The sequence below is a fragment of the Lithobates pipiens genome, unplaced genomic scaffold (assembly GCF_037356315.1).
Source record: "Lithobates pipiens isolate NorthernLeopardFrog02 unplaced genomic scaffold, aLitPip1_a1.2 Scaffold_8, whole genome shotgun sequence".
NCBI classification, from domain to species: Eukaryota; Metazoa; Chordata; class Amphibia; order Anura; family Ranidae; genus Lithobates; species Lithobates pipiens.
The window spans coordinates 158,810,956-158,836,148 of record NW_027507903.1 but is presented as its reverse complement, the minus strand read 5'-3'; the positions used below and the strand labels follow the sequence as shown (position 1 = coordinate 158,836,148).

General features: G+C 39.3%; 1 protein-coding gene across 6 annotated transcripts in view; it reads left to right on the top strand.

The window, feature by feature from the left end:
- FRMD4A (FERM domain containing 4A) overlaps nucleotides 1–25,193 on the top strand; it is a 583,773-nt gene that overhangs the window by 423,519 nt on the left and 135,061 nt on the right. For all 6 annotated transcript variants that reach the window (XM_077472972.1, XM_077472971.1, XM_077472970.1 and 3 more), the window contains exons 6-7: nucleotides 15,586–15,642; nucleotides 23,386–23,408. In XM_077472972.1, the coding sequence (XP_077329098.1) occupies nucleotides 15,586–15,642; nucleotides 23,386–23,408 (80 nt within the window). The remainder of the gene's footprint in view (nucleotides 1–15,585; nucleotides 15,643–23,385; nucleotides 23,409–25,193) is intronic.

The window sequence follows — 25,193 nt, the reverse complement described above, 5'->3', positions numbered from 1 at the left end:
TGTTGCAAAAAAGTCCTGACCTTAGAACAATGTTTCTCAACTCCAGTCCTCAAGGCGCCCCAACAGGTCACATTTTCAGGATTTCCCTCAGGTAAAATGGCTGTGATAATTACTAAGGCAGTGAAACTGGTCAAATCACCTGTGCAAAATAATGGTAAGCCTGAAAACATGACCTGTTGGGGTGCCTTGAGGATTGGAATTGAGAAACACTGCCTTAGAAAAATGTCTTGGATAGTGTGTCTCGACCCTCCAGAGAGGAATGACCAGCTCCATGAGGGTGAGTCTCTATTTATACCTGCCTGAGGGCCCTCCAAGGGCTGCCGGGTATGATGTGGGTGGGACCAGCAGTGCGGTCCCAGGGTCGCCCACATTAATCCTGGAGAACCTCTCCTCCCCCCTCCCATTGTTACATCTTAATACCTCTTACCACCATAATGTATACATCTCTTCAAGGCTTTTGGCTTTGTCCTTGACAATCTAACTAACAGGTGTATATGCATTACAAGTTTATCTAAAGGGTAAGTCCGGATTCCATCATCCTCAGGATAATATATAAAAAATGTTTTTCTTCTTTTTTTGTGGTTTGTTTTTTGCCTAATTTATACTATCTACATATTGATCCTTGCCTTATTTATATAGTTTTTTATATATATATATATATATATATATTTTTTTTTTTTTATATATATATCAATCTAGTTGGATTACCCTTTTACACTATATCTTATATATTACAATAAAACCTGACCTTGCCCCTGATCAAATTCACGTTTTATACCCTAATTTGGCGCATGTTCTCTGTCTGAGGATCACCCTCCCATGGGTAGGCAGGCTTTTTCTTTGGATCCCTTGTTTTCTCTTAAGTTACTCTTACATAAGTATGCATGTGACAACATTGCTATTTTGGTCAAGTAAGTATATACATAATTATTTGATATCCTTGGGATGTCCTACCCTTGGGGGGGTTGATTTACCCTTTAGGGTTTTTTCTTTTTTTATCCCATAGTATTTCACATGAGGCATGTACGTAGGATATGTATGGATATTCTTTGGAAATATGCTGTTTATGACCTGTATCAATTTTTTATGAATTTGTAATTCTGATGATCATGTTTTATTATAGTTTTTTCTTTATAGACTTTTTTTTTTAATTCCTGTGATTAAATACTTCCTATGTATTAAACTTTGGTGGTCCTGAAGAAGCTGATGATCCACGAAACGTGTTGACCTTCAAAGTCTTAATGCGTCTGTTACTGTAATGTATTTTGTTGTTAGCAATATGTGCTTTCTTTTAGATTGTATAAAATAAAAGACAAATCTTTTTAGACAAACTTTTGTATCTATTCTTTTATAATGACTATAGAGGTATATGTAAAGTCCCAAACCTTACTCTTCTGTGTTTTTTAAAATCTAATATAACAGGAAACTACATATGCTTTGTTTAGTATTGGCAACAAAGTATTTCTTGGCCCCTGACTGTATCTGAGTGTACACATTGCAGGATTTTTTACATTTTTGTATAGAGTGGAGAGGGATTAGAACACCTGTGAGTTTTTATTGCTGTCTGTGTCCTGTTAAGGAGATTCACCCTCTCTATTTGTCCTGTTTACCATCATCATTGAAGGTGAAAGTAAAAGAAAATCTTCCAATTGGGACACTAGTTCTGGTGACCTGGGGGTCCACAAAAAAAAACCCTTAATTTACAAGGATTTCCTCTCACTTTCTGTTTGGCTGTGGAGCAGGAAGTGAAGGGAAATCTCCACAATAAGACACAGATAGCGAAAATCTGACAGGTGTTATAACCCTCCCCAAAATGAAAAAAAAAACATTTGCCTATAGTTCTACTTTAAGTTACATAAGTAGAGTTGCTAGTTCCTCTTTAGTTACTAGGATGAGAAGTGTGTAAAGGCTAAATTATATATAAATTTATTGTACCCGGGTCTCCATTAGCTAGGTTTATATATTAGCTTAGACTTATTTTAGCTTTTCAGTTTTTTAAGCTATTAACCACTTCAATACAGGACACCTTTACACCTTCCCGCCCAAGCAAATTTTCAGCTTTCAGCGCTGTCGCACTTTGAATGACTATTGCGTGGTCATGCTACATTGTACCCAAACTAATTTTTTAACATTTTGTTCCTAAAATAAAGCTTTCTTTTGGTGGTATTTTATCACATCTGCGGTTTATTTTTTTGCGCAACAAATAAAAAAAAGACCGAAAATTTTGAAAAATAAAAGTTTTTCTTTGTTTCTGTTAAATTTTTTTCTAAATATGTTTTCTTCTTCAATGATGGGCATTGATATGGCTGCACTGATGGGCACTGATAAGGCGGCACTGATGGGCACCGATGAGGGGGCACCAATGAGGTGGCACTGATGGGCACTGATGATGGGCATTGATAGGTGGCACTGATGGGCACTGATAGGAGGCCTGATGGGCACTGATATGTGGTACTGATGGGCACTCATAGGTGGCACTGATGGACACTCGTAGGTGGCACTGATGGGTACTTATGGGTGGCACTGATAGGTGGCATGGATGGGCACTGGTGGGTACCAATATGTAGGCACTGATGGGTATGAATGGGCACTGATAGGTGGCACTGATGAGTGGCACTGATGACACTGATGGGTGGCATCGCTGGGCATTACTAATTTTTATTGTACCATAGAGGTGCAAGTCATTGCCCATTTGTGGGCACTGATCGGCATATGTTGGCATTGATTTTCACATGTGGATGGCCATGGGGGATGTACCAGTGTGGGCATCCGAGGGGGAGGCTGCGCTAATAAACAATCAGCACAGATCCCCACTGTCAGGAGAGCCACCGATCGGCTCTCCTCTATTCGCGTCTGTCTGATGCGAGCGAGGAAAAGCCAATCACTGGCTCTTCCTGTTTACTTTATGATCAGCCATGATTGGACATGGCTGATCATGTGGTAACTAGCCTCCACCGGAGTCCCTTTACTAAGATCGGTGTAGCGGTGTGTCAGACTGACATACTGCACCACCGATGGCCGCGATGCGTGCCCCCGCGGTTGTGCTGCGGCTGTTATCCTGCAGGATGTCATATGCTATAGGCCGGGCAAGAAGTGGTTAAAATGCTAAATTTGTAGGCTTACGTATGAGACAAATATTTACAGTATATGGTACTGTATGTTGTGTTTTAAAACAAAATAGTTGTATCTCTTCTTGTGTGTACCATCACTTGTAATACACAACATGTTCCTCTAGGTGGCAGCATTTCCCCATCTAATATCAAAGTAAATCAAACCATGTTTGATACCATTACAACCTCAGCAATAATATTGTCAGCCTGATTAAAATGACAGGGCTGTATTAAACATCGAAAGACATTACTCCAAGGATTATATTGTAGTAGCATGTCATTTATACTTCTTAAAGCAGATACAAGGATTAGCGATTTGGAACAGTTTAGTTTCTTTACTGTTGCTGTATTCAGTATCAAAAAAATGTATTAAAGCAAATTGTGTTATTTTTAGCTGATGTTCTTTTCTGGATGTTTTCTATTGTCAAATGGCTATATCATTGATCCAAAACCAACATATTGTACAGTCTTAGCTGGTTGTACAGTATGTGTGTCTCTGGGGTACATTAGATGGGTCCAGGAGTTTATTATTGTTAAACTATAACAGTTACAGTATCTTACAAAAGTGAGTACACCCCTCCCATTTTTTTAAATATTTTATTATATCTTTTCAAGTGACAACACTGAAGAAATTACACTCTGCTACAATGTAAAGTAGTGAGTGTAAAGCTTGTATAACAGTGTACATTTTCTGTTCTCTTGAAATAACATGCAGCCATTGATGTCTAAACAGCATGCAACAAAAGTAAATACACCCCTAAGTGAAAATGTCTGATGAGACAAAACTTATTTGATTTGGATGATGTCAAGCGTGTGTGGCGGCAACCAGGTGAGAAGTACAAACACAAGTGTGTCTTGCCTACAGTCAAGCATGGTGGTGGTCTGGGACTGCATGAGTGGTGCCAGAACTGGGGAGCTACAGATCATTGAAGCAACCATGAATGTCAACAGTGGCATCCTGTGAAGCTCTGGTGGACTCCGTGCCCAAGAGGATTAAGGCAATGCTGGAAAATAATGGTGGCCACACAAAATATTTGAACCAAATTTGGACATTTTCACTTAGGGATTTACTCACCTTTGTTGCCAGCGGTTTAGACATTAATGGCTGTGTGTTGAGTTATTTTGAGGGGACAGCAAATTTACACTGTTATACAAGATGTACACTCACTACTTTACATTGTAGCAAAGTATCATTTCTTCAGTGTTGTCACATAAAGACCCCTTTCACACTGGGGCATTTTTCAGGCGTTTTTCATGCGCGTTAGCGTTAAAAAAAGCGCCTGAAAGAAGCCGCAACTGCAATCCCAATGTAAAAGCCCGAGTGCTTTCACACCGAGATCCCTTTCATATTGGGGCGTTTTTTCAGGCGCTTCAGCGTTAAAAAAAGCGCCTGAAAGAAGCTGCAACTGCAATCCCAATGTAAAAGCCCGAGTGCTTTCACACTAAGGCGCTGCGCTGGCAGGGCGTCAAAAAAAGTCCTGCAAGCAGCTTCTTTGCAGCGCTTTTGGAGCGGTGAATACAACGCTCCTAAAGCGCCCCTTCCCATTGAAATCAATGGGAAGCGCCGGTAAAACGCCGGAAAAACGCCAGAAAAACGCTATTGGCAGCAGCGTTTTGTGGGCGCTTTTTACCCTTTATTTGGCCACTAGCAGGGGTTAAAAGCGCCCCAATAACGCTCGAAAAACGCTGGTAAAGCGCTGCTAGTTTAAGCGGCGCTTTACAAGCGTTTTTCGGGCGCTGACATTGTGAAAGGGTTCTTAAAGCACTTGGGCTTTCACATTGGGACTGCAGATGAGGCTTCTTTGCAGAGCTCAGGGCAGAAAGTAGAGTTACAATACAATTTATTACAGGAGGAATCAGAGGGTCGTGCTCGTTAGAGCTTACACTCTAGGTGGTTACATTCACATTTAGTATTTTGTGAATACATGTTTTTGCTCCACAAGCATAGGGCAGCTTATTCAATGCAGTGGGCTGCCCTATCTGTGGCAAAGTAGCTCACACACCTTTTTGAGCATCGAACTTTGTGGCAACACAAGCACGTTGCTCTTTTTTTGTGCGTGATTTTGCAAAGCTCTAAAATGTCACTGCAGCCTCAGTTGAGATGTTGTCATTATTTAAAGACTAAGTGATACTTAAAAAATACATCATCCACCTTTATTTGGGCTAAATTATGCCTGTGAATCTGCCTTTCTTATGGGGCCTGAAAAAGAAACTGACCAATCAAAAAATAACTCTTGCTCTGGTTGATGTAAATGCCTTGATATTTTACACTGAAATCTATTTCAGCTTGGTATAACTAGATATTAAGAATAATAAGCTTCCTACAAGCACACCAAATTTTGTTATTTCACCTAATGAATACATTTTCTTTCTTGAGTTTAAAGAAGAACGCCATCTTGCTATACAATTTACATTGGGACCAAGTTGGCCCAAACAAACTATGTCCCTCACTAACCTGTGAGGCAGGTGGATGTGCGGTATAAACTGTATGTAGCTGCAGCTACATACAGCATACCATACTGTGTTCCGGGTGCGAGCCGAGTCTTCCTGTCCCATACCTGGAACGCAGAAGAGTCTATTGCAGTGGCACTCAGAGCAAGTAATGTGTTCTAGCAATGAATGCAGAGGTTCCTCTGGCTGATGTCACAACCTCTGACTCAACCAATCAGAGGAAGCTTTGTAGTCATCGCTAGAATACATTGCTTGCTCTGAGTGGCTGAGCGCCACTGCGTTAGACTCGTAAAAGCGTAAATATGCTCCCCTGCAGTAGGGAGCTGCAAGTCTACGGGACTTGGTAAAACAGTTTACTTACCTGATCTAATGCTCTATCAGCCTCTTCCGTGCTGCTAGACCAATCTCCAACCCCTTCTACTCTATGCTCTGGTGGCCAAAGGCCCTACATTGGATGTGGGGATGCTGGGGACCGGTCCACCACCATAGCACAGGGGAGCATCCTCCGCTGGGGGAGCGGGGGATTATTAAAACTGCTTTTCTGTCCCCTAGATAGAAACAATGCTTATTAATACTTAGCCAGAGGACCGGGGTACAAAAGGCATGCTGCAAATATCTGCAGTGCCAGCCTATTAGGGCATTACATAAATGTCTAACCTGTCGAATTTTTTGTGAGTATCTCATAGACAATAGATTGCTGATTATAAACAGATTGTGCCTTTAGTCAAAAAAGCAGTGCAAAGGGCAATAACCATGCGCAGAGTTGCAATGGCAACCGATGTAGCTGTTTACATTTAGTTTTCAGGTCAGTGAAAGATGATCTATCTGGTTTCAGTGAATTAATGAATTTTCAACACTGCTCTCTGCCATTATATATAAAAGTGTAAGGCTCTCTTGTTCATTAAGCTGTCAGTTCATAGACAGGATATAGATGGAATGTGAAGCAATTAGGATATGATAGTGGAATGTCTCCAAACATACTAGTAAGCGTTCCTCTAGTTAAAAGAGGGGAAATGTTCTGCTTTATTAAAAAGAAGTGCTAGTATAATGTACACTCTAAAAATTAAGGATCTTCCTGTATTTGTTCTCCTAAAAATTCTTTTGGCCCAAGTGTAATATAAATGAGCAGAAGATGAAAAGAGCCGCTGAGATTTCTGCATAGCACTTATCACAGGAGGGTATTCAGGGCAGGGTGTTCCTAGGGGAACCGCAATGTACTTTTTAATACAAAGAAGACAAGGTCACAGCAGAGTCCCAGCAGTTGCTTCTAACAATTCTCAATATGCCAGAATTCTTTCTTGCCAAGAAGTTAGCGCTCACTGCAGTCTATAGAAAATGACATTCCTGTTGACTAAACACTATTGTCTGAGAACAAAATGTTGCTTGGTAGAGATAAGCAGTTTCCTGACTGAAAACTGTCAATACGGCATATTATTAAGAGCCATGCATTGTCCCTCTCTTGTTCATACTCTGATCTCAGTTTCTGAAGATTTAATTCATTTTACACGCCCCACAGTTCACATTTTCACTTCTTAAATTATATGTTTCCAAAGAGCCCAACCTATTAATTCGCTAATGAGCCACTACCATTGAGAATCTAAGTCTTTTTGCTAGGAGCTGTCCATTCTTTACCTTCTGGCTATGAATTCCTTTAACTAGCTCCCCACCAATAATTGACATAGACGGATTTAGTATAAAGAAAACAGGCATGGATTGCTTGAACGCCTCTGAGATATTCATAGATCAGTTTGTTGTCACACCGGCAGGGCGTTACAAAGAAAATAAGATTTGAATTCTATGGGAATTGACTGGATTTAGCTGTTTCCAGTGCTAGTTACAGTATGAAAATTAACATAAGACAAGTTGCTATAGGTAATACTATTGCTTTACTTTTTTTTCAATAATATTTATTGAGCTTATAACAATTTATAGGTAAGAAAACAAAGGGAACAGAAATGGCGCATAGTCTTTATGTGGTGCTCAAAATAACATCATGTATAGAAGGCCTCACAAGGCCATTATTCAATATAACGAGGCAACGTATTAGGCTCCATACACACTCCATGTACATTAGGACATTTAGAGGCATATTTTGAGCTCAACTTTTAGAGGCAGGAAAAAACCCTTCTGACTCCCATTTCTGATTGGAGCTTACTGGCAGAAAAAAAACGTAAAACTCTTCTAAATTTGTCTAAACTTTGTACAAAAATGCTCTATATGTGCATTTTTTACTGCCAAGAGAGCAGACCTTTTTTTAAGCCCAGTGTGCATGGAGCCTTAGTGTTTCAGAATGTGCACATGAAAAAAGTTCCAGGGATATTTTACTCCAAAACTGGGGGTAAGGGACAGGAAACATATGACCTCTATGGCGGGCAACCAGGAAGTGGGAGAGGAACAGTAGATAGTAAATAACAGAGGGAATGAAGCAGAAGGCAGAACAGGAAAATGGGAAGGTAGGGGATAGGATAAGAGGACGAGAGAGGGGGCAAAAAATGTATTTTTTAATTTGAGTGAAATATTGATGCACTGAGTTTGAGTGTGAATTTGTTGTGGTTATTTTATTTACTTCTATGTTTCATTTTTATTGCTAATTTAAAACTGAAGTAAGTGTTACTCTCATGGAGGACTACTAGGCTTACTTCACACTGTTCTTTTCAGGCCACATTTAAAAGAAATTTAAGTTAAATATAGTGCACCAATTTCATTGCAGTGGTAAGCAAGCAGTGTGGATATTAACTGCAAAGCAATAACAAGCACTTCTGATCCCTGGAAGCACTTATTCTTATGTAGAGATTTTCCAGAATGTCTAGAAAATTAAATTTTCTTCAAGAAGACAAATGTTTTTGTATCACAAGTGTGCACTTCCATTGATTAGCTAGGTTGTGGGGAAACGATGTTGGTGATACCAGCAGTGTCCAGTTAATATGAGGATGGGAAGATCTGTTCACTGTGATTGGTGTAAGATCTGGCTATGTAAGGTTAGCCATATGTTTCTAAATTATATTTGTTGCCCAACCTGATTTCAGGCAAGGTTCCTCCTTTTTCCTTTTCTTTTGGATACATGGTAGATACACCTGACCATCCATATTTGAGGGAACGAATAACTGGCTGCATTGGCAGGAATATCTTTGAATGAAGTCAGTTGCCCCTACCCCACAGACAGTATGAAGCAAACTCAGACATTTCAAGCCTGCATATCAATGATAACATTAAAAACAGATCTTTAGCTCTCAGATTGTATCTTCACATCAAATTGATCTCTAATGTTTGTGGCATGCATAAAGGGTACCTATAGATATGACATGATAGTTTTCTATAAAATCAGGTAAACTTGTTTCAGGACAGTGGTCATCACTCCAAATAAGATATCTTAGGGGGAACAGTCAACAGATCATTTGTGTGGGAATGATCACAATGGTTTCTTCATAAGTCTCCCTCCTTTGTGGAACATAGATATGGTTACTTATTTGTACATAATAAGGGAATTATTGTTTTATTGTGTGCTGTTATTACCTGTTGACATTTTTCCCAGAAATAACTATACAGTTTATACCTTTAGGATAGAGCCTTTAGAATGCTTATAATAAAACTCTGTGACTTTTCATCTTACACTGTCAATTACGTAGTTGTTGCAAAACCCAAGTGGACCCAAGGTGTCTACCACCATACTGGATCTCAATCATATTTACAAATCAAGGTTTAGACATTAGGGATCAATACTTTACTGTAAATTGTTGCTTTCTAATTTGAATATGCATACATATAATCACCTAAATGAAAAGAGACAGACTGTCATCTGAAACAAAGCAGAAAGCTCAGATATTGGGCTCTTTTACAGTTCTTCAAGCCAATCTCAATGGCTTACAAGTCTCTTTGTGGACCTCCTGCTGAAGTATCTGGGGCAGATGTCATATTTATCCATATTTAAAACCTACCTGGTCAAGTAAACAAACTGCAGTGCTGAACACCAACAGTATACTATCCAAAATTGTTGCTGAAGTGTAGTCATTGTTTATATGCAGTATGCAGGAATGAACAATTTTGTAAGTTGAAAAAATTGTCATGAGAGTGTTTTGTATACACACTAGGAATTTATCCTTAACATTTATGCTCACAGGATTTTCCTCATGTCCTAGATAAGACAGTTCTTAGTAAAACAGTAAAACAGTATGTACAATACTATTTAGAATTTGCTCTACATTTACTGAATTTCTAATTAATGTACATGCATATAATGGTTTGATATAGACTTTCTAACCTCCAGTTTTTTTAGATATGTACTGGCCCAAAAATGTTTTACATTTAGACATAAAGTAAGTCATAATGGAGGTCTTCTGTGATTTCCAACCAATAATTTTCTCCCTTTCATTCACTACACTGCACCAAGAGATTGAAAGAGCAAAGCAGATTTCTTTATGTAACAAAATGACTGTCTTCCTTTAAACACCTTTTAACTCTTGATGCTTAAAATTCTTACCGTATGTTATAGCCTGTGGAAGCAACAGGTACACCCATAACTGTAAGCGTCATTATGAACTTTATTTAAAATATTCACATTGGGTTTTTTAACTTGAGAATAATTCTATTATGTCACCCATTTTGTGAAGCCCCATGGTAATTTTGCAAAAAAATAATAATAATAATAATAAATTACTTGTATTTAATAAATTAACAATAAAACATATTTTTCAAACATATAAAAGTAAAATACATTTCTTCTAATTAGAGCATGTTTTCTATTTTGAGATTAACCATAGTGCAGTATAATGAGTAACTACAAAGACTACTTGTTGCCATTATACCATGATTTATACCATTCTAGGGAGTGATGTAGGCCCGCACGTTCCTTGTTTCTTTCACATTAAGTCCATGCCTGGTCAGAAAATGAAGTACTGCCACAATGCCTCAGAGATTCCCCCTGGTTACCAATGTCAATGACCTTGATGAGAAGGTGTAATTTCGTCCGTGAGATGTTTAAATAAGGGGCTTACAATACCTCAAGAGGTTGTTAATTAAAATCAGAACCATAGAAGAACAGAGCCCCGATTGTCTTCCTTTGGGAAGCAGTCTCAGCTGTGCGGACCTGTTGAGGGAAAAAGGAGAAGAGATTCTGGGAGGGAAAAGCAAATGAATGTCATTCACTGCTGCCTGGAGCTTTTCATGGGAATGTGACATCCTGTATTCTGCAACATTCACTGTTTGGGATTTTAGAGTTCACTGACCAACCTTCACCTCTGGATCAGTGCACCGACTAGTCTTGAAAAGCAAGATTCCTACAGGGAACCAGCATTGCAATGAGTGTTACTGACTTCTATTTGGGAAACTTAAAACCAAGTGACCTTTTATGTATACAGTATACTGTTATGTAGTCATTCTTTATTGCATGATTTTCAGTTCCCTCGACTGTTCAGAAAGAGCTGCGATTGTTTTTTATGCAAGCTTTCCAGGGCAATTCTTTTTTGTTTTAAATAATATACTGTTACTTACTTCCCACATTTTCATCTTGTCAAAGCCATTTTTGTTATGCTTTTACTCCTAGGCACATCCTCTACTGGCTGCCACTGTACTGGTGCACTTCTCTTTTGAGCAACACTAAACCTACCCACTTCTCCACTGACCACCACTGCACTGGCGAACTTCTCTTTTGATCACCCCTGTACCCACCTACTTCTCCACTGACCACCACTGCACTGGCGAACTTCTCTTTTGATCACCCCTGTACCCACCTACTTCTCCACTGACTACCACTGCACTGGCGAACTTCTCTTTTGATCACCCCTGTACCCACCTACTTCTCCACTGATCACCACTGCACTGGCGCACTTCTCTTTTGGGTTGAATATATTTTTATTATTTTCAAGATAAAAACAGGAAAGGAAACAAAGTAACAGCAGTGTATCACAGTTATCATCAAGTAGGCACATTGGTAAAAAAGAAAAGAAAAAAGGGGGGGGGGGGTGTACAGGAGAAGGGTGGAGCAGGGGGAGAAGGGGAGTGAGGGAGCCGAGGCGCCCCCTCCATAGTGCAAAGTACATAAAAGTGCAAGTACGAACAACTTTGGTGACTAGGAACATTTTTTTGAAAGGAACACTCGTATCCCCACGCAGTGTCATCACTCTTCGGACACTGCCCAGGTATAAGTGCTATCTGTTACCTTGTCATATGGTGGAGGGTATTAGGAACAACTAAGAAAGGGGGAAAGGGGGGAAGCACAGCACATGCTTTTCCAAAATAGGCTACTTAGAATATCCCAGTTTGTTGGCAGAAAATCTACTACATGTGGTGGAGCGGGGGGGGGGGCAGATTCAAATAAGTCCATCCCCTAAGTATAACTTATGGTCACCCCAGCAACACCAACCTCCAGTCATAGATGGAGCCAGGTCTGCTCCGCACTTCTCTTTTGAGCACCCATGTACCCACCTACTTCGCCACTGACCACCACTGCACTGGTGCATTTTTCTTTTGAGCAACCCTGTATCCACCCATTTCTCCAATGACCACCACGGCACCGGCACACTTCTTTACTGGTATCACTGCACTCCACTAACAACACAGCAAAAACACTTTTGCTTGAACTGTAAGCTCCTTCTGGGATAGAATGCTACATAAGCTACTTCAATAAATATATAAACCAAAAAAATTCAGTTTTAAATGTTCAATTTGAACTTTTCTCTGTCGCATTTGACCACCAACAGATTGACGCAGTCTTCACTATATATCACAGCAACAGGCCACTATTATACCTATATTTAATATAGCTTCTCAATAGTACAACAATACCAGGTACTTTGTATATGAAGACATATGATTGTATGGTTTCCTTCCTGAACACCAACTAGGAAATGGTTTGCTTTGCTTCATAGCTATGCTTCTTTTTACATATCTCCCTATCATCGATAAAACCTATTTTTATAATATTGCCCTACGTGTTTTCTTTATCAGTGGTCTCTCCGCTTTTATACCATTGTTAGCCCTGTTCATTAGTCATATACATACATACATAAATAATCCATTCGGCTCTCACAGCAGATTAGATATGAAGGCCTATGTTTCTGTAGTGCCAAGAATACCTTTTTGCTGGTTCAGCCACCGGAAATCCGTTTTTTCTGCCAACAAACATTTCAGTTCCTCGTGGTAATATTTGAGAACTACATATAGCACTACTGACAGCTCAGTGAACAAGGGGAATTCATCACACTTGACAGATTCAGCTTTTGCCTCTTCCTGAATATTTAGAGTAATGTATGGCTTTTCTTTGTGTGTTTAAATAGATGAATGAGATATGCTGGTAATACATGGTCAGATTTTTCAGTGATCAGGATGAAAGATTAAATTATAGATGTCTCCAGCTGAACATTAGGCGTCGGTAGAAGTAACATTTTCTTTTAACCTAAGCAGTGTTTTTTATGTGAAAAGATAAATTATTTTTCTCTGTTGACATCAACTTTTTGGAACAGTTTTTTGCATAGCAAAAGATTTCAACAGTATGTAAAGATCTATGCAATTAGAAACCACATATTTTTAAATCTCTAAATTCTTGCTTTCATATTTTGGTTGTTTGTATAATACTTGATCATCAGACAGTATATCAAAATTTGTAATTGTTTTACAAAATGTACCAAAGTACAAAATGTACTAAAATGTACTTATAAGCCATTATAGGTCAAGAGCGTGTGAATGACAGAAGTCTCTGAGATTCGACAATGCTCCAAAACGAATTAAAGTCAGGCAAACAGCTAAATACATATTGGGAACACATATTCTGTATATTTACTTTTTTACCACCCCAAACTTTGTAATTCTGCTCAACTAAACCTGTGGTTCATGCACCTTTTGTATACCTAACAACCAGACAGGTAACAAATTTCTATGTTCAGAGATTCCAATGTGTGGCTTCCTGTTTTATCTCTACACATTAGTCTGATCATTGGACAGTGACAGTGAACCACCATCTTCACCTCTATCCAATGAGCAGGGAACTTGATCCAGAGAATATTAACCACTTGCCGACCAGTGTGCGACGATATAAGTCGGCATAGTGGCATGGCTGCGCAAATTGGCATACAGGTACGTCCCCTTTAAGAAGTGGCATTGTGGGCGCGCGTGCCCGCCGCATGCTCCGTGACTGTGCCCGCAGGACCTGGCAGAACTTATAAATAAGGCATTTCCCCATTCTGCCTAGTGAGATGACAGAGATCTACTGCTCCCTGTCATCGGGAGCATTGATCACTGTAATGTCCTAGGTAGCCCATCCCCCCACAATTAAAATCACTCCCTAGGACACACTTAACCCCTTGATTGTCCCCTACTGTTTAACCCCTTCCCTGCAGTGTCATTTACACAGTATTTCATGCATTTTTATAGCACTGATCACTGTATAAAGGACATTGGTCCCAAAATAGTGTCAAAAGTGTTAGATTTGTCCTCCATAATGTTCCAGCCATGATAAAAATCAGATTGCTGCCATTACTAATAAAAAAAAAATTGTCAATATACGCTTATTGTGATTTATTTATTTTTTACCAAAAATATGTAGAAGAATACATATCGGCCTAAACTGAGTAAAAAAATAGTTGTATATATATATATATATTTATTGTTTTATTTTTCGAAATTGTCTCTCTTTTTTTGTTTATAGCGCAAAAAATAAAAACCGCAGAGGTGATCAAATACCACCAAAAGAAAGCTCTATTTGTGGAGGGGGGACATCAATTTTGTTTGGCAGTGCCTTATCATAAAAAGTGCTCTGGTCAGGAAGGGGGTAAATTCTTCCGGGGCTGAAGTGGTTAATGGCAAACTAGAAAGTAACAGAGCGAACTTACGGATTAGCTGAGCTAGGTATATCACAAGAATAAATAGTCCAAAATGTATAATATTTGCCAGGTAAAACAGTTGACATATATGTATTTTCAAATGGGAATTTAAATATTCACATGAATTTGACTGTTTTCCTCTCTCTAAAAAAAAGGTGGTGACTATTTTCTGTGTGCACAAAATCACCTGATTTGAAAGAGATTGCAGGGGATAAATAGTTGTTTTGGTCTCATATTCCATCAAAACTGATGAGGTGTTCCCTTTTAGGTGCAAACATAGAATTTGGTAATAAAAAGTTGAGAAAAGTTCTTGTTTAATCTGCTTTTATTAAGGTTTCAGTGTTGTAAAAATGGTGAACATCACATCATATTGTACTAGTGTTGTATATGTAAAATACATTCTGACATCCAACAACAGACGTAAAGTATATATGAGAAAACATTTCCTGGTTGTTTTTTCAGAAATATATAGGACAAGAAGACCTATTAATTGAATTGGTATCAAAATATGGGAAAGGGGAAGTATAACCAGCGTAGAACAGTAGTAGAACATAGGGGATGGAGGGTAGAGGTGGAGAGTAGGTAGGGTAGAACATGGGTGAGATGGCAATAGGCACACCCTAAGGGTAAATTATGTGTTCGAGGAAGCAGAAGGTCTAATCTGAAGTATATTGGCATATGTCTGATAGGAGAAGTTGCTGATAAAGGTATAATGTTAAACCTTACAGTATGAAAAAGTTGTCTTGGGTTATTGTTAGGTGTTTAAATACAGGCAAGTCTCCGAGGGCCAACCAGCAGGATCACAAGAGCTTGGGAATGTTGATAACAATTCAGCCTGCTCTAATTCAAATGCTCTTCTTAAACTGTTCATCCAAAAGAAGGTAGATTGGTGTGTACTTTCTCTAAAGGATGGTTACATACAGTGTATAAGTTTGTAAGTTTTCCGAATGTGTTCCGAATAGAAATCAATGGTGCAACATACGTGGGATATTCTGGCTGGCACATTACACGTTAAAAAGTAAAGTTTACTGTAACCCCCCCTTTTTGAATCTGAGGATCTGGGCAGAGTAGCTTTCCATGTCACAGTATAACAGAGGCCTTTGAAGTGCAGCCACAGAAGGAGTGGAGCCCTGCACGCTACATTATACAGCTTGGAGCAGCTGGAACTCTGCCCCCTTCTCAAAACATCTTTTTCTCTTTGTGTTTTACAGGAATTGATAGATGTTGACAGTGAGGTTGTTTTTGAACTGGCAGCATACATCCTGCAGGTAACAAACTTTTCTTTACACTCTCTTACATATTAATAATATGGGGTCATCAGAGCAGATAATCAGATCAAAATCTCTGTCTTTTAAGTCATACATACAAGAAATGCATTCAAAGTTTGACATTACCTAGAGGCAGGGTAACATTTCCTTTTCCTTCAATATCCAGATGGTTTTGTCAGGTAACGAAGGCTGTGCTAATTTCTGTTCGTATATTTATGCATCATCTATTTCACTTGGATATTTGAAACGCTTAGGCCGCATACACACGGGCGGATTGTCTGTCCAACTTAGTCCGCTGAACTGTGTTTCAGCGGACAATCCGCTCGTGTGTGGGCTTCAGCGGACTTTTTCAGTGGACTGTCTGACGAACAAAGTCTTACGGAATTTCCGAAATTTTGTCCGTTCAAACTTGGTTTCAGCGGACAGTCCGCTCGTGTGTAGGCAAGTTGGACGGACTAAGTATGGCGCATGCTCAGAAAGGATTTACACGGCCGAAGGTTGCATTGCAGTGTATAGGACGTCGTTTTTCTAGTCCCGTCGTACGTGCTGTACACGTCATCGCGCACGCTTTCAGCGGACTGTCTGCTCATCGTGTGTGGTCAAGTCCGTTCATGCAAATTTTGAACGGACTGTCTGTCGGATTGTCTGACGAACTTAGTTGGCCAGACAATCCACCCATGTGTACGCGGCCTTAGAGGTGATTTACTAAAAAGGTCTGCTAAAAATTATAACTGTACCCTAAAAAAATGGAGGCTACAAAAGGCAGCAGGCATGCTCTCAGACTGTAAATCAGTATGTGTATCTGCAAACAACAGAAAGCTTGTCCCTAACTTCTCCTAGATTTAATGGAGCTAACATTGTATTTACATCCTCCATCCTATACTTTTCCTCCACTGCCCCTACTTACTTTGCAAGAAGCACTGGAGGGTGTACCTTAGCCTTAAAGAAACACTGGAGGGTGTACATTGACCTTAAAGAAGCACTGGAGGGTGTACCTTAGCCTTAAAGAAACACTGGAGGGTGTACATTGACCTTAAAGAAGCACTGGAGGGTGTACATTGACCTTAAAGACGCAGTGGAGGGTGTACATTAGCCCTGGAAGATGCACTGGAGGGTGTAAATTGGCCTTGAAGAAGCACTGGCGGGTGTAAATTAGCACTGGAAGGTGTAAATCAGCCTTGAAGAAGTACTCAGGGTGCAAATAATACACTGGCCCGCATTAGGCCAGGCAGTTGAGTGTTTGCTTTCAGCCAAATACAGGTAAATGTATATGTTCGTACTATTTAAGTATCACAGTCAGCTATTGCGTCCCAGCTTTTTAAGGTGCAATTTAAAGCTCATTAAATTAAAGAAAAAGCCCATAGAAAGCCCAGTTGTCATTGGCAAGATACTTACAGCACAAACTGATAAAAGTTCAATTTTAGAAGGGTGTGGCATTTTACACCCATGCCAAGTAACAGCTCCGTGTGTCTATTCAGACACAGAGCTGTGGTTTGGCCCCTTCCCCTCTCCCTCCTGATTGGCTGAGACACAGCAGTAGGGCCATTGGCTCTTCAGAGATCCTTGCTGAACTTCTGGAGTGAGTTTGCTGCACTGAAAGTAAAGAGGCCGAATAATTTTGCACGCACCACTTTTCCGTTTTTTATTTGCTAAAAAAGTTTAAAATATCCAATAGATTTCGTTCCACTTCACAATTGTGTCCCACTTGTTGGTGATTCTTCACAAAAAATTAAAATTTTATATCTTTATGTTTGAAGTCTGAAATGTGGCAAAAGGTTGAAAAGTTCAAGGGGGCCGACGCACTGTATGCTATACAAAAAGCTAATAGTAGCTACTCACATTCAAGAAGACTTCTTCACAACTTGTCTACTACTCATCAATAAGTGGTGACACATCTTCCATTGACTTTAATAAATGTCTTTATAGAAATATTACATTTACAAAAACGACTTGTGGGAATAGAAGAATAAATATAAAAGACCGGTTTAGAAACTTTCGGAAATATACTAATCCAAGCTGGTATCGTAGAAACCAGAGGAAAGTGGACCTGGGCCCACATTCTCATTGTAATCATCTCTAGCTCCCCCTAAATAAGTATACTCTTATCTTATATGGTAGTGAGTGTCTTCTCTAATTGGCTGTGCTTGTAAGTGGCTCTGAATAAATTCAACAAGTCAGGAAAGAGCCATGCAGCAACTTACTATTGTTGAAGAGACATACATAGTATCAGTAGAAATCGGGTGTTGCTAGGTGACGTTTTATATTTTTTGATTGCCAGATGGAGACATTATAATTAAATACAAACAGATCAGAGATAAAAACATCCTAGCAACCCACTAAGCATTAAGTACCATTACATGGGAATATACGTAAGGCTGAATAGCCTTTGGAATGCATGGATTTTCTGCATCATTAAATTAGAGTCTTCCATTTAACCATGATCCTGTCCCTTCCCCCACACTCCAAAATGTTAATGTTTCAGCAATATTAGCATGGGACAACTAGCACTAATTCTCTGAACCTCTAGTAATTTCAGCATAATTCTTAACCACCATTTCATAGATGTTCAAACTATTTGCTAGCAAGGCTTTGGGAAAGTTGTCTGTGTCACAAACTGATTAAGCAGAAACAAAACATAAGGGTCTTGTCTGAGCAGACTTATTTGCTACATATGACACAGTATAGTGTATTACTATACTTCTTTATACAGTATCTCCACATCGTGGACGGTATTAATAATCTTTTGCTCTTTATTTTTTATATCATGTCTTTAATATGCCTTTGTTCCGCTTGTAAATATCATTAGTTATGTGCATTCTTACCTCAATCTTGGTTTGCTTTGTGTATTTATTCTGGATCTGTGCAGTGTGAAATGTTGCCTCTGTGTAAGAGCTTTCTGTAATAAAGACCAGTCACTGCTGCTCTCTCTCCTTGTGCAGAGTGATTGGTCTTGTCTCCGCCCCCTCCTGTCGTTTTCTGCAGGCAGCCTGTAGTAGGTGGGGCTGGCTGGGTCACTCCCACTGCACAGGCTATGTAGAGCACAGTGATGTCACTGCTACTTTTACACATTAATATTGGTGTTTAGAAAGCTATATGGTGCATACAAAGTGTATTTATATAATTTGTGGCTATTGAGGAATATACAGTGGGGAAAATAATTATTTGATCCCCTGCAGATTTTGTAAGTTTGCCCACTTACAAAGAAATGAAGGATCCACTGTATATTTTTTTATCATAGGTGTATATTAAATTATAAAGACAGAATATCAACCAAAAATCCAGAAAAAAATACATACAAATGTTATGAATTGAGTTGAAGTTCAGTGAGTAAACAAAGTATATGATCCCCAAACAACACATGACTTGGCACTTGTTAGAGAAAACCTTTTTGGCAAGCACAAAAGTTAGACATTTCTTGTAGTTGGTTACAGGGTTGCACACATCTCAGGAGGTATTTTGGTCCACTCTTTTTTATAGATCTTCTTTAAATCCTTAAGGTTTCTTGGCTGTCGCTTGGCAACTCGAACGTTCAGCTCACTCCATACATTTTCTATAGGATTAAGGTATGGAGATTGGCTAGGCCACTCCATGACCTTAATGCTTCTTCTTGAGACACTCCTTTGTTTCCTTGGTGATATGTTTTGGGTCATTGTAATGCTGGAAGACCCATCCACGACCCATCTTCATTGTTCTGGCTGAGGGAAGAAGGTTCTCATCCAAGATTTTGCAATACATGGCCCTGTCCATTAGCCCCTCAATGCAGTAAAGTCAGCCTGTACCTTTAGCAGAGAAACAGCTCCAAAGCATAATTTTTGACCTCTGTGCTTGACTGTAGGGATGATGTTCTTAGGGTCATAGTCAACATTTTCCTTCCTCCAAACACGGTGAGTCGAGTTAATGCCAAAGGGCTACATTTTGGTCTCATCTGACCACAGCACTTTCTCCCAATCCTTCTCTGAATCATTTTGATGTTCATTGGCAAACTTCAGGTGTGCCTGTACTTGTGCTATCATAAAGTGGGGGACCTTGCAGGCGCTGCAAGATTTCAATCTATGGTGGCGTATTGTGTTACCAATGGTTTGTTTGGTGACAGTGGTTGCAACTGCCTTGAGATCATTCGCAAGCTACTCCCGTGTAGTTCTGGGCTGATCCCTTACTTTTTTCATGGTCTCCCTTACCCCATGAGGTGAAATCTTGCATGGAGCTCCAGATCGAAGGCGATTGATGGTTATTTTGTATTTTTTCCATTTGCAAGTAAGCTCTCCAACAGTTGTGTGCTTCTCACCAAGCTTCTTGCTGATGGTCTTGTAGCTCATTTCAGTCTTGTGCAGGTCTACAATCTTGTCCCTGGTGTCCTTTGACACCTTCTTAAATTGACAGGACTAATCTGTGTACCACATGAGCACATACTGTAGCCAGTCTGTGGGAGCCAGAATTATTTTTGGTTGGTAGGGGATCAAATACATATTTTACTCACTGAACTGCAACTCAATTGATAACATTTATATCATGTATTTTTTCTGGATTTTTGGTTGATAGTCTTTATCATTTAAAATACACTTATGATAAAAACAAATGATAGACCCTTTGTTTCTTTTTAAGTGAGCAAACGTACAAAATCTACAGGGGATCAAGTAATTATTTATTTTCCCCACTGTATTTCAATAATAGTTTTGCACCTGGAGTTCAGCTTACATTTTTTTACCTATGGCTGTAGCTCTTCTACACGGTAACAATGCATTTCCAAGACGGAGAGTAGAGAAGCTGTGTAACAGACCATTCAGATAAATGTTCTTCTACAACTACTGCATCTAAAAATCACCCAGACAAATGTGAACTAGTGGATCAGACAATTGGAACGACTATTTTCCTGTATGGGAGATCAGTAGCCTAATCGGGGTTAAACATACTTAATAGTTTTATTTCAGTTATGTTAGCATAAATGTGTGCTGGTTTCCAAATGCAGAAGTATAGCAGTTTTGTAACAATGTCACTGGAAATTTCTACTCCACTTACACCAATAGGTCAAACTCGCTTTATTTTTTCTACTGCCGACTGACACTCCATGCAGATAAATGAAGCTCTGTGATATTCGACAGTGCTGCTACTTCTGCTCATTATGGGCCAAATATAGGCTTCCCATAGCTATCTGTGGAGCAAATTAGGCCCTGGGAAGAAATTCAGCCATTGAAAGACTGACAATTAATGGAAGCCAGGCAAGAACTTTGTAACATTGTGAAATGGCAGACTACTGTCAATTTATAAATGTGTCTTAGCACAAACAAGTGAATTCACATTTCTCTTTCAGTTATTTTGCTATTCTTTAGAAGCCACAGAGCAGACAACAAACAATTGCTTCCTTAAGAAAACATTGCAGTGGCTATACAAACGGCCAAAAGAAATAAAGGCAACAATTGACTATGCAGCAGGAAGACAACAAAGGAAATAGTGATTGTTGGCAGGGTTTAGAGCTCAAGTGATCAAGATTATTATGTACTATGGGATTTAATAAAATAATGCATATAAGTATAACTATGCAAACTATTCTTTACCATATGGCAAAAGTCAATGTGGTTGATGCAAGGCTTTTATCATATCATCAATCATCTTACAATAAGACTGAGACTGTCTCTGGGACTGACCTTCCTCAGTCTACTAAAACCTCCAAATATAGACCATGATTGAGTAGTGCCATTCTCAATTTAAAAATCCCTTACCCTTTAATGACCAAAATGTTTTGCTTTCCAACAATATTGAAGACCATAAAAGTCATTCTTTATAGTTTAGTAGCTTAAAGGCGTTGTAAACCCTTGTGTTTTGCATCCTATGCATTAAGGTGAAAAAACACCTTGCAGTCACCGCCTCCACAGCCGCCCTGATTTACTTACCTGAGACCTGGAATTTCACCTGGCGGAGACCCACTCTTCCTTTGCCCAGGGTTCTCAGCTCTTGATTGGATAGAAAATAGCAGCACAACCATTGGCTCCCGCTGCTGTCAATCAAATCCAATGACACGGGTACCAGAGGGTGGGGGCGAATCTGGCATTTGTGTCTATGGACGCAAATGCTGGACTCGAGAGCACGTCTGCAAGGTAAGCGCTTCTCCTAAGGGGTTATCTGATAAGAGGAGGAGCCACGAGAGCCGCTGAGGGACCCCAGAAGTCGGAGTTTGGGGCCAGTCTGTGCAAAAAGAACTGCACAGTGGAGGTAAGTATGACATGTTTGTTATTTTAAAAAAAAAATGCGACCTTTACAATCACTTTAATACTGAAGCTTAGCTAAAAAAAATTAAAAAAATCCCCTCAGCTTTAGTGATATCAGTTACCTGTAATAAATATGGCCCATGTTGTACAGGCACCTGGATCCTGGAGAAATCTTTACTGCAGGGATGCCTGTCCTCTTCCTGGCTCTGATCTTTTGGCGCTGCAATGGTTACTAGCTTAGGGTCTTCAGACAGAACAGTATCCTCAAACAAGGCCCCTTCTCTGAATCTTTACAAAATAACCAAAAATCCCATAGTATTAACAAAAGAAAAAAGTAATAATAATAGAGGGCAGTCATCGGTACAACCATTTAGATATTTGAACTTAAGATAAAAGCCCAGATTTTGACTACCACCCCTTTAGGGCTGGTCATATCATTGACACTACAGGGGTCATAGTCAAACTCAGGGCTTTTATCTTGAGTTCCAATAGTAGTACTGATAGTCCAACAGTGACATGCTCCTTCCTTCCCTCTACTCTAATAACACAATCTGTGAATAGGAGAGAGTCTGATTAGTCACAGTATTCTCTCCCCATTTATAGATGGTGTTCTAAGCAGTGTAATCAGTGACAGAACTTTTCTTAATGTAGGAGGGGGTATGTCCCTGTTGTACTATCTGTACTACTGTTCTGCCTGAAGACCCAAAGCTGTTAGCCATTGCACTGCCAGAAGTTCAGAGCGAGGAAGAGGATGGAGCATCCATGAACTGAAGATTTCTCCAGGATCCAGGTGCCTGCACAACATGGGACATGCTTCATTACAGGTGACTTATTTGACTAAAGCTGTAGGGAATTTTTTTAAGCTAAACTTTAGTTTTAAAGCAAACCTGTTGCTTCCTTACCAAACTAAAATAAGGTAACTATGCACCTTCCAGGCAATGGGCTGTTTATATGTTACACTCTTGCAGAGCTTAGTGCGTTGCCAAATCTAGGTATGTGAAACAGCATGTCCCCTGCTGGTAGCCGTTGGTCCTCCCACTGACCCCTACATTGCTATTCTCTGTTGGAATATAATTTTATATTAAATCCAAAGTACTTTTAAAGATAATTTAGCCATGGTTATACAGGTAAAAGAGGAAGAGGAAACTTTTTTTCGCTGGTTCAGGTTGATGGAATAGCCATGCCTGGCACTAAAGTAAAAAATGTATAATTAATACTTCATCACATTTCTCTCTTATGTTAGCCTGGGACATTGAAAAAAAACAGAAATGATCATTTAAATTACTTGCAGGCCTTATTTAATGAGATGCAAGGAACTGTGTAGCCACAAAGTTTTATTATAATAATAGGGATGGTAAATGTGACTTTAGTGCTTTGCCAAGAATGCAGCCTTGCATATTAGAATAGTAGCTCTTCGTGACTCTTTTATATGTTTTATGCGATAATATATAATCATATATAACGGACAGTAAATAATCTACAGAACAATATACATTATAATGCTTCCGAAATAACGAAAACTTTTTTTGTTATCTTTTAGGAGGCAAAGGGAGATTTTTCAAGGTATGGTTGCCATCTTACAATTGTTTCATAAATAATTCTAATAATACATTGTGGTGTGTCATTTTGAATGGTGTTGCTATGTATGGCTAACGATGGTCCAAACTGTGCAGTTAAAACCAACATTTCTTCAAATCTGCACAATAAATATAACTACTTATGATACTTATAAAATAATATTGAATTGTGTCATACAATGTGTCACAGGGGCATTAAAAGTAAGTTTCAGTCAGGAACCTGGATAAAAATAGTCAAAAGTCATTCAGTAAGTATAAGGTATTTAACCACAGTCAGTTCTGCAACCATAAGCATACCGCACGTCTGACAGGTGACAGGATCTCAGCCAGATATTTGGCAATGCTCATAAATGGTTCCATATGTATACTGTCACTAAGCTTATTGGCAGAATGTGTTGAGATACTTTTGTTGGGCAGTGACTGCATGTCACTGATATCTAATCCATTTTTATCAGATGATGATCACAGAATACCTGCACCCAAATGGAATTTAGATATTTTTAATTAATTGTGTACTGTTTTGGAGAGTTAGGCTTACTATAGACATAAAATAGTGCTGGTAGATTTGTGATCATTCTTTCTTACAAATAATACTTTATTCAGAAGGTCTTTAGAAAGATCATTCATTCAAAATACATATAAGTTGGAACCAGATAATATCAAAATAATGTTCTTGTACTCTCCTGATCCCAGATGACCAGGCTGATGCATACACGTTTATCGGGACTAACAATAGCTCCTATGGCTTCATTAAAATGAATAATTAGAAATGTTTGGGTCTAGCGGGATGTAAGATAAATTCAGACAAATCAGAACAGGAAGAGGTTTGCTGTCATTGGTTTAGGTGCCTGAGCTTGTATTTTTCAATAGACAGCTCTGAGATTTATTGTGTTATTGATTCTATTCTTAGTCCATTGAAACAATGAGATGAGTTCTACCTATCATTTTTTTTTACAAACAGAATTGCTCTTTATTGAAAAAATGTATGACATATAACAGCAACAAGCATACACAGTTACATATAGCAAGTGAAAGATGGAGTCATTCTGACAAATGAGACATCAATACATTGTTCAATAACCAGAGGGACTCATAGGTAGCAACAGCCGTTCTTCTGGGGTGTGGGGTGGGAAGGGAGGGGAGTTCTGGTTTTTTTTCTGTTTTTTTTGTTGTCTTTTTGTTACATGCTTTCATGTTTTCTGGTATAGACAGCGCTACTATAATGAATGTACAAGGTATATCATTGCATTACTTAAGATGAGATATTTATGCCCCGACCCTGGTCGGGTGGTCGTATCCGATGGTCCCCCCTGCCCTTCCAGATTATGGCTCCGTTGAAGATCCTCTCCTGGAACGTTAGGGGGCTCAACCAGAAGATTAAACGCTCTCTTGTTTTTGACTACATGAAAAAATATGTTCCGCATATCTGTATTCTTCAGGAGACGCACCTAGTGGGGGGAAGGATTATGGGATTGAAGAGGCCCTGGGTGGGACACCACTACCATGCCACATACTCCGGCTATGCCCGGGGGGTTAGCGTCCTTATCCACAGGTCCCTTAATTTTGAGCCTCTTGATATTGTCACAGATAAGGACGGGAGTTACGTACTGGTCCATGCCACAATAGACATGATAGAAATGGTGCTGGTGGGTCTTTATATGCCTCCTCCTGCGGATCTGTCTCTACTACATAAACTGACTGCCCTGATAGCCCAATTCCAGACTGACAATGTGGTTGTAGCAGGGGACTTTAATATTCCTCCTAACCCTTC